Raw genomic sequence first — 20,588 nt, 5'->3', positions numbered from 1 at the left:
TCAGCGAAGTCAATCTATTACACACAAATACACACACGCACAACACACAGGCATTCACGATCCTGTGCGTTTGAGCCTTATACGAATGTATGCACATGTTGTTGAATCGCCCGTTATTTTCTGTATTATCGCAACGGACAATACACACACACACGGTTAGCGCCGTGCACTGAGGCCATCCCACATCCATGCACCCACGTACCACCACCATCGCACCCACCATCAACACACACTGGTGATGTGCATGCATGCAATACGATAGGATCGAGATCCAGAGCAGGAGCATAGCAAAGGATTTGTTCCTATCATTCTCATAAACTATGTGCGCCACTTGACGGTAGAAACTGCACGAATTCCATTGTTTTAACGTTGCCATTTCCGTGAATGGATTATTCCTGTACCTGACAGTCAAGAGGAGATGTTACCATGAATATGATGAATGTCCACAACTTGGAACTTTTAAATTCCCGAGCTATTCGGGAAGAAATCCAGCGATTTGAGAGCGTCCACCCCCACATCTACGCGATTTACGATCTGCTGGAGCAAGTAGAGGACCCGTGTCTGCAAGATCAGCTACGGGAGCATGTCGTGTGCATTGAAGGTAAGGTAGAAGAAGAATGTGTGAACACGGGGGAATTCGAGAATATAAACAACAAACGAATGTGTGATGGGGATTTTATGAACTCACTACAAAGACACTGCTGAATTTAGAGGTATCTAGATCTACAGTATAAAACCAAGAGAAACCAGGTGTAAATTTGAAGTTATTTAAGTTACATGTCGGCATGTGATCTTGACGTGTAAATTAGATTTCTAAAATCAACTCTCCTGCTAACCTCTTTAAAGTTAGGCCAGGGATCTAGTTCTAGACGACCCAGATGTTCTATTTCTATTTCCACATGAATTTGTAAATTGCATTCATATAATTCATAGAGTTGTTTTCAACTCAAAACTAGTAGTAGTACTACTAGCCGTTACTAGTAATAGTAACAAGGTTACATCAACAATTAAAATTGTAGAACAAGATAGGGCAAAATAGAAGCCTCGTAGTAATCGTAGTAGTAGACAGAAAGATCCATCTGTCCGGAGGAGTCTTTTATTTTTTTTTTTTGACGTTTCTCCTGCGGAGATCCGTGAAGCCAGAACGCAGTCTCCTTAGAACATATACTCGACGACCAGATACAGACCGATCTTTCGGTCAATCGTAGTAGGAGTTCTTGAAAGGATTGAGACACTAACAGTAACATTTAATGGGAGCATAATATGCTTTTTGTTTGTCTTTATCCTTTTTGATTTATTTTTGCTGGCAAGGCTAATTAGAATTAATGTTTTGTTTGTATCAGTCTAAGAAAGAAAGTGCACTCATTATTATGCTAGGTCTCATAGTAATTATATTCTTGTATGACTGGAAGATCAGTCTGTATCGTCAGGATATGTTTTGCAGAAATTATGTCTGGCTCTGCAGAATCCCTCTTGTTCCATATAGACCAAAGTCTCCCCAGCCTGATCCTGGGGTGCTCTGCCTATGGAAGTGATTGTGATTTGCTAACGCCCAGGAACAATTCATTTTTCACCAAGGATCAGTTACAATGTATAAGGGTGTTGAGGAGCTGGAGTGGTAGCTGTGTCACTTTCCTTGAAAATTTCACCCAGATGATCTGCATTGTATTTGTAAATCTTGGATATTTCATAAAGCTTGTCCACGCACTGTACAAATGTATTTAGAACTCTATTACTGTACGTGTATGTCATGTTTATATTTGTCAAGCCAGCAAGGACTGTATTAGCAATGAACACAGAACATATAGGGGGCAGTGGTCAAGCCTTGCTTGAAATCACTCATTGCGGTGACTACTGTAAAAGTGGATATTTTCACGCTACTAATTTTTCGCGCTTGGCCGGGTAAGAAGAGTTTCACGTGTTTTTAATTCTGCAGAATCAAGACATCAACGTTCACGTACTAGAACATATGGCACGCAAAAATATTTGTGTACTTTTATTTTCGCGCTAGCTTCTGGTTGCGCAAAATGCGCGAAAATTTCAACACCGCAACAATTTCCTCTTTTACAGTATATGGGAGGATTCTGTCTGTTTTGCAGGCCAGAGGAGAACCACCACAGTAAAAAGGTGTTATAAAACTCTTCTAAACAGACATTTTCTGTAGTTGTTTGAGCATGATAATGCATCTTCATTCTAGACTCTATAGAGATCTAGATCTTGACTCAACTTGAAACCTGTTTGATTTTGATTAAAGGACAAGTTCACCTTCATAAACATAAGGATTGAGAGAATGCAACAATATTAGTAGAACACATCAGTGAAAGTTTGAGGAAAATTGGACAATCGATGCAAAAGTTATGAATTTTTTAAATTTTTGTGTTGGAACCGCTGGATGAGGAGACTACTGCAGCTTGTGAGTCATATGCGTACAACAGTATAAAGAAAATGTGAAGAAAATTCAACATATTTTAACTTTTTTCGCATAATAAAAGAGCACTTGACTTGACTCTTTCTAAAGGCAGGGGGAATAATATTACCCATAACATTTGTTGGTAACGAGTCGGGGGAATGTGTACTTTTTGCAAAAGATGAAATTTTGTGAAATTCTCTTTATATTTTCCTTATATTGTTGTACGCATGTGACATGCGTACAACGCATAAATTCACACACTGCAGTAGTTATAAATTCACACACTGCAGTAGTCTTCTCATCCAGCGGTTGCTGCACAAAAACTTCAAAAATTCATAACTTTTGAACGGATTGTCCAATTTTCCTCAAACTTTCAATGATGTGTTCTACTAATATTGCTACTATTCTCTCAATCCTTATGTTTATGAAGGTGAACTTGTCCTTTAACATAAATACATTGTACAAGTTTACATTAAAAGTGATTTAACAAACTTAACATTAACAATCGAACAAAGCGCAGATCTGGTACTTTGTAGTAATTCCAAATATTGTGATGCATTTATTCGACTGTATGCCAAAATGTATGTGTAAAGTATGTCTGTTGAGATGCACTTTGTGTCAGATGGCATATTAAATATTCTGCATGTTTTTTTAGCTACAGTGTACAGTACATTGTGTACAGTACATTGTGTACGATACAAAATTGTACATTGTGTGATGGCATAGTACAGAATTGGTTACTATGCACCCTGGAAGTACCCCTGCAAATAGAAAAAGTAGCAATTATGGAGAAGAAAAAAACACATTACACAGCTGCTGTATATGATAACGAGTATGGAATGATGAGATGAATGTTAATATCAATTCTGGTTAGCTATCAAACAGATGATAAACAAATGTGGATACAGCAAAGATAAAATTAGTTGGATACAGTCTAAGCAGAACCTTTGCCTATTTAAACTTTATCATTATCTAACACATCTTCTTATAAGTCTTACTCAACCAAAGTAACTTACTGGCAGCTGGCATTTCTTTAAACTTTAACTCTCTACTTATATCTGAGGATGTGCATACATTTTACTAAATTTTATGGTAAACTGATGACAGACTACATGTACATGTAGCCTAGTACAGAAAAAGTGTTCTCATGTTGATACACGTTCTGGCACACTTGCATATACAGGTACTATGTGCATACAGGAGGAAATTTCATCTGGAGTGGCCATATTTTCATTTTGAAAAGAAAGATATTCTACATTGTATGTGATTTGTAAGTTTTCTTCAATGCTTGATAATACAATGGCCTTTGCCCTGTAGTGGGATAAGATTATCACCTAAATATCTAGGCATTGTACTTTTAAATACTGTGCTATGCAATGCCTTCTTTAACATACAAATGTAATCCATAGATGGGAATATAAAGATTTGCACCCATGTACTCCTCATTGTACATGATACATGATGAATTTTGTGTCTTATGGGCTTGGGGATTCCCCCCCCCCCCTTTTTTTTAAATGTTGAGGACGAACTGATTTTGCTAGATCACACATTTCCCATCTAGACACCTGTCTGATTATCAAATTTGTAGTCTTCAGTGGTTAAGACATTCACACAAATTGTAACACCAACAGTCATGTACCTGGTATTCAATATTTGCATGGTATGTTTTCAAAGGCACCTGGTATTGAAAAAAAAAAAAATGTTTTACATGAATGTGGGGTGCAAAAAGATTTCCAGCGTATATTACAAACTTGTGTATATATTATATCATTTATGTTTTTCCTGCATTTATGATGGGTACAATTTGTAGGTTCCTACAGTACATGAGAATGTATTTCAGTGCACTACAAGGCTAAGATTGTTGGATTTCACTCACACTCTATAGCTGCCTTACATTTTCCCTCCAGGTCAAGATGTCCTTTTAAATGTCCCTTTGAGTGACCGGCCTCGGTCAAGATTCATACGTAGTCATACCATGCGATGCATGGGACTACTCGAAGCCTCTTTGTACACGATGCAGTACATTACAATATGCAGCAAGCCCTCTGGATACATTCATACATGGCACGATGAGCAATCCCTAAGTGAGGCCCTGGGGTTAATGTAACGACACCGAATTGCCATGCCTGCCACAACTCATGATCATCAGGATTATGTCAGCTGTACAAAAAAGAAGCATGGGTTGTGAATATTAGTTGTAGCATATCTGGAATCTTCAGGCTGTGTATTGATCTTTAGAAATACCACATCTTCTATGTAACAGGATCAGAAAAGAAATAATATGTTACACTGCACAATGCTTTTGTTGTAAGATTCGATGAATTAGATTATGATACAGTATGAGCTTAGGTAATATTGTGATCAAATTATCAGTTTGATTGGTAGATTTTGTGATCCAGCATATGACTTTATCAATGCTTTTCTGTGTATGTGTGTGACTGTTTTTATGTTCATGCCCACACTGCATGTGTGTGTCTGTCTGTATACATCTGTGTACATAATTACGTGGGCATGTACTGTTGAGGGGCACTTGGGGATCATTTGGCTTGGAGTTGGACTCTCATATTCAGACTTCAATCATATGAGTGAGTCTGGACTGCATCCAAATTGCAGGCTTCGGAAACTTGAGTAGGCAACAAGTATCCTTACTTCAGAAGTACAGCGTCCGTCGAAGATGGAAATTTCATTTACCACCATACCTCGTGGATCATGGAGAGTGTTCTGCTGGAAAAAAAAAAAAAAATTCATTGGGTCTTGAGACATCAGGTGCAGAGGAAAGTAAAGGACCCATATCTCCTTCACTAGAAGAGTAGATAACCAGCTGTTTCTTGCAGTAGTAATAGGAATTAAATATGGATCAATTATGGGGCTGTTGTAAAGCTGTGGAATTAGATAATGCAAATGATTCTTTTTTAGCTCAATAAAACTACCGTACATCTGTACGTAGAATAGTTAATTGTTAAAAGCTAAATGCATCTTGCAAAATCCAGCCTTTGTTTGTTTGTTTGTTTTGGGGCATACAATTGTCAGGAACTTGTGTATTATGATACTAGTGTATCTTTCTTCTTCTTTTTTTTTAGCTCAAGTATTGAGTTATTAGCTATGTAAAATCTTAACACAGCATAGGAATAAATTTCTTTTCATTCACGTTTGTGTACAGTACAATACTTCCTTTGCAAACTTGTTAAATCCTATAAATGCTTGTGTCTTTTAGATTTGTAAATTTTGATTTGCATACCCATGACATGATCACATTTGATATACAGTGTATAATAGAAATACTGGCTGGTGGCCGACAGTACTCTTATTTTCAGGCATGGTCCAAAGCTTGTAGAATGATCATGGAATTATTTTGATTTATTTTCCAGAAGCTCAAAGTACAACCTTTGCACATCTGTGAGATACTTACAGAATGAAATGATCATTGTATACGATTGTACAGTATGTGTACCATGTTTTTTGTTGTAGGGCTGTATCATACCAAGGAGCTACTACAGACTGTAGTACATTGTAGCTCCTTGATCATACCTACAAAGGTGTACCTCATGGTGTGAGTTCATTTTTGTTTAGTACATGTACAGTTGTATGTGGTAAAGGTTTATTAACTGTCTATGACCTTTGCACTTCCATACTTAGTACCTACTGTACGTACACCTTTGTAAGTATGCAGGATCGGAGTTCATTCTGCAGATAGTCATTGTGTTATAAACTCATTATAGGCTACATTACAGCACATGAATGTACTGGAACCAATTTCCATCCTGTGCAGAGACTCCAACCCCAAGCACCTTCTGATCTGAAGATTCTCCCACCCGAAACCCCTAGCAAACGGGAGACTCCAAGTTGATGTGTGCGAAGCGCGAAGTTCCTACAACGTGGGGTTCTAGATGTTCTCTTGGTGCTATCTAAGGCTTATTTTTTCAACACAATGTACGATAGCAATAAAGTAAGAAATCCTTTCCACCGGGAGACACAGAGCCAGGGCGGGAGAAATCAAATCTCAAACGGGAGAACGGGAGATTTTGCAAAAATGGGCTTTCGGCGGGAGATCTCCCGTCGAGTATGGGAGAGTTGGAGTCTCTGCCTGTGTTTTAGCATGCTTCCATCTTGTTATGCTGTATACACACTACTGTTTACACTGACTGTGTACAATGATTTGTCACTGATGTGCATTGTCATATATATTAGAATCCTTTTACTGGCTAATGTTAATAGTTTATTAAAAAAAATAATAATGTTCAAAGGTAGATGACTAGAGAAGCCTGAATATCTAGAACATTACATTGTAGTGTTACAGAATGTAGTTTAAGTTAAAAATACACCTTCGCTTGCACATTTAGTTTTTCATTGTTTTTGGGGAGAGCTCAATTAAGGGTCAGTACCATGCACCTAGTTCGTTGTACAAGTACAATGTAGTTGCTTTAAGTGCCCTGAATAATGGCATAAAATGCAGGTGGCATGTACTGTAGGACCTACATTGTAGGAGCACATTGATATCAAATCAAGACGTTAGAAATAAAAAAATGCAGGGAAAAACAAACATTGTCCATTCATTCAGTACATATACAACTGTAGTCTTTACTGCCTGTGTTCCAAAAACAGCAAACTGTTGGCAGTTTTATAAAGTATGCTGCTAGTGTCAGATCACCTGGTGGTCAAATAATCACTGCTAGACCAATTATATTCTGTATACGCCATATATTTTGTGAGTCTAAATTTTTGCGAGTCAGGAATTCCCGACGATTTTGCGAGTGGTTGAATTCGCGATCGTGGAGTCCTGTACTGAACGGAGAAGTGTACACGCGTACGTCACATTCATTTTGGGATCAGAGTCAATATTTTCATGTGTCTGTAATTTGGCAAATAGCACCTGACTCGCAAAATTCGTGAAAATAAAAACCTCACTAAATATTCGGCGTATACAGTATATGGCAGAAAAGAGATTCATTTTACATCATTGTGATGATATGATGTATGAGACATATTGTTCTTTTGTATAGTGTAATTTCTGCAACAGAAAAACTCAATTCTTTCATGCAAATATAAGAAATCTACCAGTATGCATACAGCTGTACAGTTGTATTTTCCTGTACAGGAATTGTGGATACAAAATCAATACAAAGAACTACACAAGGGATATGGTAGTCATGTGACCAAGATGACCAATAATGTTGGATGACCAGTCATGTTGGATGACACCCCCCCCCCCCCATGCTGACCATAGTAAGCTCTTTGTATGTTTTGTCTGATTGAACACTTCGTTACATCTTTCCGGATCAGTTGCCTTTGGTTTCTGTACTCTCGTACAGGATCCGTAATTGTATTCCTGGCAAAGATGATTGTAGCTGCTCTGTTTTTTTTATGTGGTCTGTGGTATAATATTTACAAATTATGTAGTGAGTACAAGGTATGTTAACCAGTTGTTTCGGTTTCAGATGAGAGAGAGATTTCTTGCCAGGAGATTCCCTGGCTCCGCTCTTTTTATGTGTAGGCCAACAAAAATATGTAGGGAGCGTGCTTGAAATACATTTTACTTCTGAGGGGAAGTAGTAGGGACTATCCTACTGGAATAATTGTACTCAAGTTGTTGTTTCTTAATATCACATTCAGTCCACATATGTGCATGAATTACTGTAATTAAGCCATATGTAGGCCTATCATGTCTTTTGCAGACCTTATATTACGCAAATTGGGACATACAACTGTACAATCTCTGTGAGTGGTTAAATTCTCAATTGAGCATCACATTGACGGTTTGGCAAAGAAGTGTACAATGTATCTCTTTTTGGAAGAAAAATTATTGATTTTCAACCTTAGTGGTGATGTAGCTGACATTTGTGTTTAATGTGGGAAGCAATATTTTTGCAATTCTGCAATGATTTCACAAATAAAAACACTGCAAAATATGTCATATTTAAATGGTATTACCATGAGAAAACAATCCCAGAGTTTGGGGGCACAAGCAGAAAATAGGGTCTTTGTTATTTCTTTTCTTAAACTCACTTTACATTGTAGCATGTATCATGTGTGTCCCCCCCCCCCCCCCCCCCCATTTGTAAAAATAAAACAAAATGCAAGTTTTGCCTTCAAAATGCATAATTTGTAATACAATCCCTTGATCTATGTTGGATGTTGAAATCCCTTGATTCTCTTCCAAACCTGCTTCATGTAGTATGTAAGCATTGTTTGTTTATTTATGAGAGGGAAGGGTCATCATGTATAGTCATGTAAATGAAGGGAATCACCCAAGGTTGAGGTTCACTGACATTACGTTCTCTTGTTTATCTGGCGTTAGACTGAAGTTGCCTTCCAGAAAAACTATGGTTTACATGTATGTTGAAGTAAGCTGTTTACGTTGAGCTTGTAACAGTTTGATTCATGAGTGGATTTTACAGTGTATGACCCAGTGAATCGCATCATTCATGTATAGACTAGATTCTGTGATCCATAAAAACCTCCCATAGATTGATAGTACTCGCCAGGAGTAAGGGTGTCTAGGGATCTCCTCTTAACCTCACTTCCTGTTGGTGTAGAGTAACAATAATAGAGTATTTCAATGGAACTTCTTTGAATTTCCAGGGCTATGGCTGATATAGATTAACAACATTTTTAGCAGTGGAATGTTTGTGAATGATGAGCTGTGGCCAATGAATGTATTGGGAAGCCACAAAGGAAATGACATACAGGGTAGATGTGTGTCTGACAAAAAGGATAAAAAGTTTATACTCTGTCTAAACCCAGATGGCTGATACATGGGCTCACTGCTAGTAATCCTCTTACTGTTAATTGTTCTTGACACACTGCGAAACACACACACATACACTCTCCCTTCTTGTGATTTAAATCAAGGTGTGTCCTTGGGTGTTATAGGCCTACATACATTTGTACTTATAGCTGTGGTCTTCCTTTGCTGCATGCTCAGCACCATATTGGGGGAGAAACCAGTTTATCTATAATTTGGATATTGTGAAATTTATTTGATGTCCCAAGGGGATGTTTGTTGGATTATAAGGGGAGCTTTTCTCACTTCTAAATTGTCTGATAATTGAGTGTGTTCGTGGCGTACACTTATCATACTTTGATTACCCCTTGTGTAATCGTCTCATATGGAGGATTAATCAATGCAGTAGCACTGCTGTGTACAAGGTGAGGTTGAACAGTAGGCCCTATACAGTAACTCTCAGACCAGACTGAGCACTTGACTGTTTGGAGTCAGATGTCGAGGAAATTGTCCCTTGTAGGGAGGATTATACACGTAGCTTGGCATTATTCACTTAGCCACTCCTTATCACTCAGCCTTTTTACATCTCATGGTAACAGTCCTGCATTCACTGACATACTGCAGATGACTGTGTGCATGCAGTAGGAATACATACTGTACATGTGTACCTCCTCCTCCAAGCTGAAGCCACTTTGACCCAATCAATAGTTCCACAAAAGGAAGCCCACTGATGAAATATATAATGAGAAAAGCTGCTTTTGTTTTGATCCCCCCAAAGACAGCCCATGTGGATGAAGAGATAAGTGTAACCCTTGCTATTGTTTGGCAAGATAAAGGGGCTTTGGGGCCAGCAGTCTAGTCAATGCTTTGTCCCCTCAGGAAACTGACCACAATGGGGAGTGTCTGGTCAATGAGAGTGGCAATACAGGCCTGATTGAAACTGACCTTCCAGACCAGGGTGAGACACAACAGTTTCTTTAGTCATCAAACACAGGAGACACAAGGAGGCTTGTGTGTCATCCACAAATTCTAAGAGATAACAGTAAAGAGAATATTGTCAAATTGATGTAAATTTTCATAGGAAGATTCTAGAGAACTCCCACACTTGTGCCTTCAAGAGAAGAAAAAAAAAATGCATTCATCAAGTGGTACTAAAGTAGAGATGAAACCTCCCTCCTTCCTAAACAATAATAATAATATTAATAATATTAATGATAATAATAATGATAATAATAATAATAATAATGATAATAATAATAATAATGATAATAATAATAATAATAATAATAATAACAACAACAACAACAATAATAATAATAATAATAATAATAATAATAGATAATAATAATAATAATAATAATAGTAATAATGATAATATTAATAATGATTATGATGATGATGATGATATTAACAACAACAACAACAACAACAACAACAGTAACAACAAATATTGAGTGCATACAGTGTTGCAAATAATTCACCTGCACAATACATTCTCATTCCAAAATTATGATGGGTTCAATGCCAAGGGCCAGCCAGCTGTCTTGGCAAAGAAAGCGACAAGCCCAGTTCTGTTGAGAACTCATGCAAGAAGGAGTAATCGGACAGCTTGATGTCGGACACTGCAAACTACACTACCAATCCTGTGCAAGGACCGGCCTTTGATCTTCACTCTGATTATAACATCATCTTATATTTTCCTCTAAATTATGTCATTGTGCGCAGTGCTAAATGTCAAGGGATATTGAGGAGTCTGTGTACGGAAATTCATCAGGAAAGTGACAAATACACAGTTTGTATTGACTCTGTCTAAGGGCCTGAATCAACTTCTTTCACCACCCACCTCAGCAACGAACTTCAACTGAAAATTTCCTAGAATTTGTCTGTTCCACCCCCATTGCTGAGAGCCATTAGCAAGGAAGCCCTGGGGGGCAAAGTCAAACCCTTCTGAACTGTTATCACTCATGCACTAAAGCTTTCTGAGAATATTAAAGTGATTGTGTATTATATATAGGGATATTCTGTGTACCAAGAGTAATACAGACTGTATAGGAAGTATTCATCAGGTTGAGATCTAGAGCTCTGATCTATGACTGAGCTGAGGTCTTGATAATCAGACATGATATTCATTCTGGAGATTTAAATCTGATTTCATATAATTTTTTTTTTAAATTCAAGGCTGTATACATTTTGCTATTTCATGTATCAATATTGCATGAAAATTTTGATTTCCTTTTCTTCCCCCTAAAATAGAAATCTCAATATCATCCCTGTAATATAATCTCAGGACTGACTATCTGCTCAAATCCACATAGTGAAATAAAGAGCCCAGGGAGACACCTGCATTTACCTCTTCCTTAACCCGTGGAAGGCTAGTCCCGAATATACTCTGGCAGGTGTCTTAATGGTAAATGTGTGTTTTAGCAAAATCAGCTCCTCAATGGGATAAGTGTTGGTGTATATGATATCATGTGTAAATTCAGTGCGACAGCACAGGTACATTGTATGATAGGATTCACTGGGCTGGACTGGTGTAAGCATGCCCCTCACTACATCGTGTGTCTCCTTGTGTGTCTCCTTGCGTGTGCGCGTCCTTACAAAATGCAGGTTGACTTTAGCACCTGACAACAAAGAATCATGACACACAAGTTGTCAAACACCAAAAGCCATTGTGAATCAAATCCCTGTACCCACTGTCATGTGGAGAAGTTTAAAGGTCTTTCTCGCTCCACTGTCTTTTTTCCACCTAATCAGAAGACCTTGAAAGTATTTGCTTTTGAGTCGTGCATTGATTTGGCACACTATTATGATTCCCTTGTCATGCTCAGATACATTTGTGGAGGAAATATGAGAATAATGCATTTTTGACACCCTGCAGGGTAGACATGGATGGATAAAAACTAAGGGAATGTCATATGGTACAATGTATAATTTGCATTACTGTCTTCATGGTTGGTTCAGATTTTGAAATAGTCTAAGTACCCAAAAGGAAATGTATCTGCTGAAGAAAAAAAAAAGTGATATTCAAATGAAAAGGAAGGAGAGAATGCGGGTTAAGCTCCATTTCAGTGAAAGAGATAGCGAAACACCTAAATTGGTTATTACATAGTCATAGTAGTCATTTGGATGATTGATTGATAGCAATAAGTCACCTCATATGTAGGCCCCTCCTATATAAAATGGTATCTTTTTTACAGAGATGGGAACTTGACCACAGCACTTGCCGTTATAGTCCTTAGATAATCTGTTGAAGATGAAATGGCAATAAAATGTCACAGTTAGATATATTTGTAAGATAACTTTTGTTTTGTTATAATGTTTTGTTTTGCTTGTTACCTTCAGCAGACACATACGTATGATATCCCTTGTAGAGTTGTACTATGTACATGTACCATGGATACACACAAGTGCTCATGCATGATGTGTCACTGTATGTGAATTATTGGAACATCTCGTAACGTTTCTATCTGAATTTACCTGTCTAAACTCTTACTAATTAATAAGAAAACCATGCAGAAATATGATAGGAATTTGAATTACAACTGTAGAATACCTATCAGCATGCTACATACATACTGTAACACAAGGGAGATTGCATGGATTGTCTAAGACATTGGCGTACCTACTTGCTACAACCACAAAGGAGATGGTACACTACATTGTAATGTATGGATTATTCAGAAAGTTTCTTTCACGTTTTGGAGGTACCCTGTCTTTTTTTATTTTCCCTGCCTAAAATGGCCCTGCATGACTCCCTTCTGAGATTGTAAATATTATGTCATTACTGACAGAAATGCCATGCCTTTCTGCCTAAACACTTGCCAGAATGTTGTTTATGTCAAAGAAAGGGCACATACAAAGTACCCCTTGGAGCACATGAATGATTGATTTTAGATTCCGAATCACCTCTCAGGGCAAAACCACACTGAATTTTTCAACTTGGCCTCAACTTGCTGAATACATTGCATTCTCTCTTGCTTCTCCAACCGTACTTTGTTCACATTCCGAATTCCATTTCAGTTGCCTCCATGCCATAAAGTTGTTGTTGTTGTTTTTTGTTGTTGTTTTTTGTTCTTATCTGCCGTGAACAGTCTTGGGGCACAAATGTAAATTCTTCATCCGGCCGTATTCAGAATTATTATGATTTCTTTGAATGCCACTATTTCCTTCAAAGATATAACAGTTACAGTCTTGAAAATACATCTCCACATTTTTCTTTCCCATTCTGTCTGAAAATTTGTATCTTCTGTGAGATTGTGCTGAGGTGGGGGGGGGGGGGGGGAGGGGTAGGCGAGGAGATGGCCTGTATTGATGCATCGCCATCAAATGACAGAACGAACAAAGAGCTAATAAAGTCCTCGGCTCAGGAGTACCTTTCTAGAGGTGACCGGAGAGTCGGGGGCTGATGGAATGATAGAACCGCAAGCAGTCATAATAAATATGCGCATTGGGAATGGCAGGGGTAGTTTCGGCTGTTCCCCGCTAATACATTCTCCACATGGGCCCCTGACCAAACTCCAACAGCACCGAATCTACCCCGACACAAACATTCTTTGAATCGCCGTGGTGTAATGTTTATGCCACTCACAGGTTCATGTATCAACTTGCTTCACTTTGAACCCAATAAAACTTGATGCATAACATCCATGTTTAGGTGCAAAGTAAGATACAATCTTTCAGCATATGTGCAGTGAGAGAGATATACTGCTAACCAAGCCCCCACTAAAATACAAATCTAGTAGTGACATACTGTGTGATTTCAAATAAAAATGAATTGTCCTCATTAGAGTAGACTACCCTACTAAATTAGATCCTCCACCTATCACAAGATTGTCATCTAATATATGTGAAATGGAAAGTTATCCCCTTTGAATTTTGTGTTATAATTTGGAATGTGCCATAGGAATGTTAAAACTAACCATTTTAAAGAGAACGTAGGGGACCTACAGAATTGGCGAAATTCATACTTTTTCCTTTTTCCTACTATGATAGGTCAAGGTCACCCATAATTTGGTATTGGATGCATGATGTAGTTCAAGTCCTTAGTGAAGCTTTGTATAAAATTGGTGGGTTTTTTTTCACTGTCATTGCGTGTAGATAGTGTGTGTGTGTGTGTGTGTGTGTGTGTGTGTGTGTGTGTGTTTGAGAGAGATGTACATGTGTGTGTGTCTGTTTGTGAATGTTCATTTTGGAATGAGGAATGTGGCAGACTAATAGTCAGACATTGGAAGACCAGCCAAGCTTACACGTATCACAGATGGATGTATGCAACCTTGCAATATTATTATTTCATTATAACAACATTGGCAGGACAGTCCCCCCCCCCCCTCTCCCAACAAAACTGGTAGAGGTAATAGCTTATGTACTCCACATGTATTTTGCCATTGGTATAGCGGTAGGAAGTTCGGATCATGGTGTCTTTTCTACAGTGGAACAGTAGATGCTAATTAAGGGGGAGGAGGGTAGAGCAGCTGAGGCAAATTTGCAAATCAAATCAATGATGATTTGGGGTCACAATTTTGAAAAGTCCATCTCACGGAACTCCAGCTGCGGGTTATGACAACAATCGATGCAGGCTTAGAACTTGAAATCAGAGATAGCTCACTATTCATTGACAGTGGATAGATGGCTTCTTACTCATGTATTTTACTCATGTATTATCAAAGCTGTTCAAAGTGTCTTGTTCCTTATGAATCAGGGGAGACAGGAAGTCTTTTGGAAACCATAGCTTGATGTACAAAGTATGTAGTGCACCTTCTTCGTATCATATTACCATGTCTCTCTGTTACTGTTGAGAATTTTTCTCAGATATCAAGTGGGCATTTGGCCTGGCTCCTTTAGAAGACATGAACAATAATTTTTACCTTATATAACTATATCAGAAATACATCAAGGAAACTTGATAGTTTTCATCAAGAAAACAAATGAATGAATGCAAAATTCTGTTTGTATTTTGGTTCTAAGTGATTAAATTTGTGATTGAGAACCGTAGTAATGGAGTAAGAAATAAGTATAGGGGAGAGAGGGGCTAATGAGGCCCCCTTTTTTACAATTCATCAAATATCTTGTCAATCAAAAGCAGCAGGTACATGGTAATGATTCAACTGATAGCTGTAGGTGACAGCTATATTATCCAATTACAATCAGAAAACCAATTATTTTAATTTGCATATTAATTAGCTTTAAATGACGAAGTTTTGGGGCCTCTTTTGCCCCAGTGGGATGGGGTAAAAGAGGCCCTCTTCAAACCTAATTTGCATTCTCAATATATTACATGCAAATTAATGAGCAAAACTGAAATTAATGTTACTGCATTCATAAAACAGTCAGTACTGATGATTAACAATGTATGTCTTACCAATACTTCCCTGTTTAATTGGTTAATTGTTTAATTACTGTTGTGTATAGTGCGTGACACCCAAGATTTTTTGTTCTAATTTCTGGTCACTGGACAGGTATAGTGTGTTGTCCTACATGTTTTCCTGGCAGTGGACACACACAAAATCAACTGTAGAAATATCTACAACTGATGAGAGATCAATCCCACTGCAAAAAACAGTTTTACAGTACCACTTAGAACACAATTTTAAGTCACAGCCAATGAACTGATCCGAGTTAGTAATGTCATCTATAATTCCACAAACTTCACATTTCTCAACCTCATCATCATTGCTTTGATTTTCACTTTCACTGAGAACAAGTGCCTTTGGTTCATCAGCAACACTTTCCCCCCTGTCTACCCTTCTTCTGTTTCTTCTTGGTCTGTCTCTCTTTCCTTCTGCTTCTTTGCTTTTTCACTTTCTTTTCTCTTCCTGTCCGATTTACGTTTGTAATTGAGCATGATGTTGCTCGGTTGTGGGCAGGCGTTCAAATTTTGCCGGGAAAGATAACACACCTTGAAATCAAGAAAAATGACAGTACTTGTTTCAATTTGTGATTAATTACATCAATTACAACTAAATTAACATCTTAGTACAATTATAATATACATGAATTAGGTGCATAGGTAAAACTACATTCATCAAAAACAGTCATCGGAGCTTTTTGTACAGGGGGCCTCTTTTGCCCCGATGGTAATACTACAGTCATTCACCCCCAGTCAGAAAATAAAATAAAATTTCATTGAATTAAATATCATGCTAGCATGGGCACTAGTAGCTTTATAAAATACATAGAAAAAATATATAATATTCAGTAGGGTGTAGGTACAGTAGTCACCTATCCAAAGTGGACAAGCCACTTTTCGAATTTCAGTTTGGAGATGCCTGTAGTTAACAGCTCCTCACAGCCATGTGCATAGGGGTATGACTCAAACATGATGTTGCAAGTGAAGGCAGAGAAGTTGCCTCTCAGACCACATGGTCAGCCACTGGTTTGGCCTTGGCACATTTGAGTAGTAAGCAAAATTCTACTTAAGGGCTTTTTACACTTGTAAATTTTTGCTTAGCCCCGGACTATCGGTGGGGCTAAGGGGGGGCCTTAGCCCCACCGTTGGTACGGGACTATCCTTAGCCCACTTTCTGTTTACACTCGTTTTTGCCAAAGTGGGCTAGCCCCACCGATAGTACGGTACTATCTGGCCCTGCAAAATAGCAGGGGTTAGCACCGCAATTGCGGTGCTAGCACCGCAATTGCGGTGCCAAGCAAGTGAGTGTAAACAGAACGAAAAAATAATCCTGGGCTAAGCGACGGAGACGAAGTCCGACCCTCACTGACCAATCAGAAACGAGGCAATCAAGTGCTGCCGGTGCGTGCGTGTACGTGTACAGTACACAGCGTAATTATGAATATTCATGTGGTTTGGAAAGTCCGGGGCTAAGAAATACGAGTGTAAAATGGTCAGTTTTCTCCTTAGCCCCGGACAAGAGATAGTACGGGACTAATTGGCCAGTGTAAAAAGCTGAAAAAATTGGTACGGGACTAACGATAGTCCTGGGTCAGAGAAAGTCCGGGGTTAAGAAACACAAGTGTAAAAAGCCCTATAGGGGCCTCTTTTACCCCGGGGCCTCATTAGCCCCTCTCTCCCCTAATCTTTTTCCCTTTTCAAGAGAAAATTGAGTGATATTCTACCATGGAATATGACATAGTGGGAATTTGTATCGCAGAAGGTAATATTTCCACGAGTTGTCAAGTTTGCAGAGTCGTTTCAGGAAATTACCAACTTGAAAGCACCGTGAAATATACCACATACAGCTGTGCCAGCTTTGTTTGTGGTACACATCCCCAATGGTTTGACCAGCGAGAGTCAACAACCTGTGTAGAAATGTTGTTATTTGAACTACTGAGGATTCTGCCAAGCATGAACTGGTACATGTGGCAAGCTTGTTACTTCCAGTTGCCCCCTCCTTACTGTGATGACAGGGTGATTAATACAAGCTTTGAATCAGTGATCCACATCAATTTTGCTTCCCACTAAACATGAATAAAAGGATGAACAATTCCTTGGTGGTAATTTTTTCTTCCCCCCCAAAAAAAAACAAAACCAAAAAACAAAACAAAACAAACAACAACAACAACAACCAAACAAACAAGAAACAACCCAACAAGCAATACAAATGAAAACGAGTATTGAAGTGAAGACAGTGAGATCTGTATCAGTCTGATCACCTGAGTAGACCAGGGAGTTCGAAAGAGTGGCCTGATGGCCAACACCTCTGAATGGACACAAAATATCATTCCGCTTCATAAATCCACCTAATATATCTTATGCACAGTGGTTGTCTCACCACTGTCTCTCTAGAGTCAGTTTATAATGAAAGAATTATAACTTTAACACTGGACATTCTGATAAGGAGACAGTATTCTTGGGGGTTAAAGTAGCCTAGCAAGACAGGATGTGTACCAGAAAGATGCAATTTAAGTCAAGGTGCTGCAGCTCATTTGCTGGCTGGGCAAGTAAAATGAATGGGTGCATGCCTGTAAAGAGAAGTGAGCCCTTTGCTCTAATTCGCATTCCAGCAAATATGCTTTTGTAGTGCCCTAAGAAGGTCATTACTGCAATCAAAATATGGCCATTTCCTGCAAGCCACATTCAGAGCCAGTATATCCAGGGAAGTGTACGTTCTGTAAACAGTGCTGTGTAGGATTACACCCCGTCCTCTTCCTCTTCCTCTATGAATATTCATGAGCTCTGTTGATGTGTGGCAGGCTCAAGGAGAGGAAGGCAAGAGTTTCGATAGCCAGATAACAGTGAAGCTAACCCATTCATTGCCGCAGCTGACATGTTTGTACACATCATCAATGGAACTTGAAGTGGTGGTGCACAGTAGGTTAATTGAGATATGCAGCGTATTGCACAGACAGAGAGGCTAACACATTCAATGCAAGGTTGTTCACGCTCCTAATTTGGTAAGGCTATTTTTAGTCAGGAGACGTGGGTGCCATCAGATGACGAAAAATCTGAGTGTTAGATATGACTGACTCGGGCCAAGTTCAGCATATTCTGCAGTCTTGTTAATAATACACTGTTTCTGGCAGTGATATGTATTACACCCTTGAAGCACCTTTCTCTGGCCCAGGTGCCCAGAGCCCTCTTATTCTTTTGCTATTTTAATGGCATAAAATTGCACTGCAGTACCAAAATTGCATTGCTAGAGATATTTTTTTTCTTTTTTTCCCAGTTGATATTTGATCGATACCATTTGCAAAATCTTTTATTATACTGCTGTCATTGAAAAAGAAAAAGATATGCGGCATTGGAATTGAATTGTATTATTTTGAGAACAGTTAAAATGTTTTAGTTCTTTTTTTTTTCCCCAAATGAAATCGTGGGAAAAGAAATGTGAATGAAAATATGATTCCATTGGACCCATAGATGTCCACGGGTAGTGCTAGTCTCGAGAATGGTGACTAAAAATAAACCCTTTTATACATGTAAGGCACCTGCAGGGCATTCAATCTCCACTGTAATAGAAGTGCCTGTCTAACTATTTACATTCATACATATGGATCTGTGTTTATATAAAACAATTAAGTCCCCACTTTACATCCAAATAAAAAAGGTTATTAAAGCGGCATACATGTATAATGCAAAGCATAATGTGTCTGTGAAGCTCAAGGAGAAATTAGATAACTACATGTACAGTGTACTGTATGTAATAGGGGAGCATCACTGACGCGAACAGTCGACAGTCGTCCATGTAATATTGAACAGTGAATGGAGGAATTTAATTGACTCTTGGAGTAGCTCAGAGGTGCTTTCATTTTTCAAGCAGAATGATGGGGGAAATGCAAGGAATGCTCTCTCTTCTTATCACCAGAACCTTCCAATGGGTTGAGCTAGAATTTAATGAAATATGTTAATTTCATGTTTCCTTAAGGGCATGCCTTTCAAAAGAAAACAAAAATGAAATCATAGAACATGCCGAAAATTTTGTCACTTGAAAGGTGCCAATACAAATGAATTTATGTGATATGGGAATCATTAAGTGTTTTCACATCAGCCTGATAAAAATCCAAGCTGGAGATATTTTTCGCGATCGCAAATTAGCCCGCCATTTCATTTCCTATTCACAATATCAGCCCAAAGAGAATTAGCCTGAAATTTTTTTGAGCTAATTCGACAGCTGAGCATGTGCAAACAGTGTCGGGTATACCAGTAGAGCGTGCGCTTTCAAAAAAAATTACCTGTGTGATCGCCATCACACACGCTAGGCATGATGGGATGCATCGCGCTAATTTCTTGAGGCGATTTCTTATTATCAAATAGCGCGCTAGTTCGCAAATTATCCCGCTATTTCGGAAATATCCCGAGATGGACTCGAGAAATTTTCTCGATCAGAGCGATGAAATTAGCGCACTAATTTGTATTCACATTATCAAATTCAGGTAGCGCGCTATTTCGTAATCGGGTTAATTTCCCAAGTCAGAAAATAGCGCGCTATTTCGAAAAATCGGGCTGATGTGAAAACGCCTATTGTGTTTCCTTTATGACAGTAATGCGGAGTTCACAAGTTTCACATTGTGAAATGATTCATGTTAGAGATGGCTGCCCTAAGAACAATATGAGAGTCTCAATGAGTAAGACTAGCAAGGACCCCCCTCCCCCCTCCCCCCCCCCCCCCCTTGTCTGGTGCCTTGGCATTAGTATGCACATGATCTGAAGAACTCTAGGGAATTCCGGCATACATCATTGTGGTGCTACATGTATCCCAGCATCTGCCTTGGCTACAGTACAAAGTGCACCATTCAGTCTGTGTGAGATGACGACCAACATTATAGTTGCCATGAAGTGGATTCGTCAACGCCGTCATGAGAAATATTTACTGCTAGGATATTTGCCCGATGGCACTGCAGATTCAAAGGCAGAAGCTACAATGTATCCTAATGAGAAGTCGCTTTTTTTAAAAGGATGATGATATGCATGCACAAACCAGTGACAGTTGGTCATGATGTTTCCAAATGACAAATAGTTGTTAATGGAGGAATACCTATGATAAATCCTACAGTGTATTACAT

General features: G+C 38.6%; 1 protein-coding gene across 1 annotated transcript in view; it reads left to right on the top strand.

The window, feature by feature from the left end:
• Positions 1-294: 294 nt before the first annotated feature.
• Positions 295-20,588, top strand: part of LOC139736462 (arf-GAP with GTPase, ANK repeat and PH domain-containing protein 1-like) — a 186,812-nt gene continuing 166,518 nt past the window's right edge. Inside the window, exon 1 of the mRNA XM_071647213.1 lies at positions 295-601. Within this exon, the coding sequence (XP_071503314.1) occupies positions 427-601 (175 nt within the window). The 5' untranslated portion in view covers positions 295-426. The remainder of the gene's footprint in view (positions 602-20,588) is intronic.

The sequence above is a fragment of the Diadema antillarum genome, unplaced genomic scaffold (genome assembly GCF_040938485.1).
Source record: "Diadema antillarum isolate AM-2024a unplaced genomic scaffold, OU_Dant_1.0 seq00000649_RagTag, whole genome shotgun sequence".
Classification (NCBI taxonomy): domain Eukaryota; kingdom Metazoa; phylum Echinodermata; class Echinoidea; order Diadematoida; family Diadematidae; genus Diadema; species Diadema antillarum.
The sequence above is the reverse complement of the archived record's forward strand: the minus strand, read 5'-3'. Positions and strand labels throughout refer to the sequence as shown.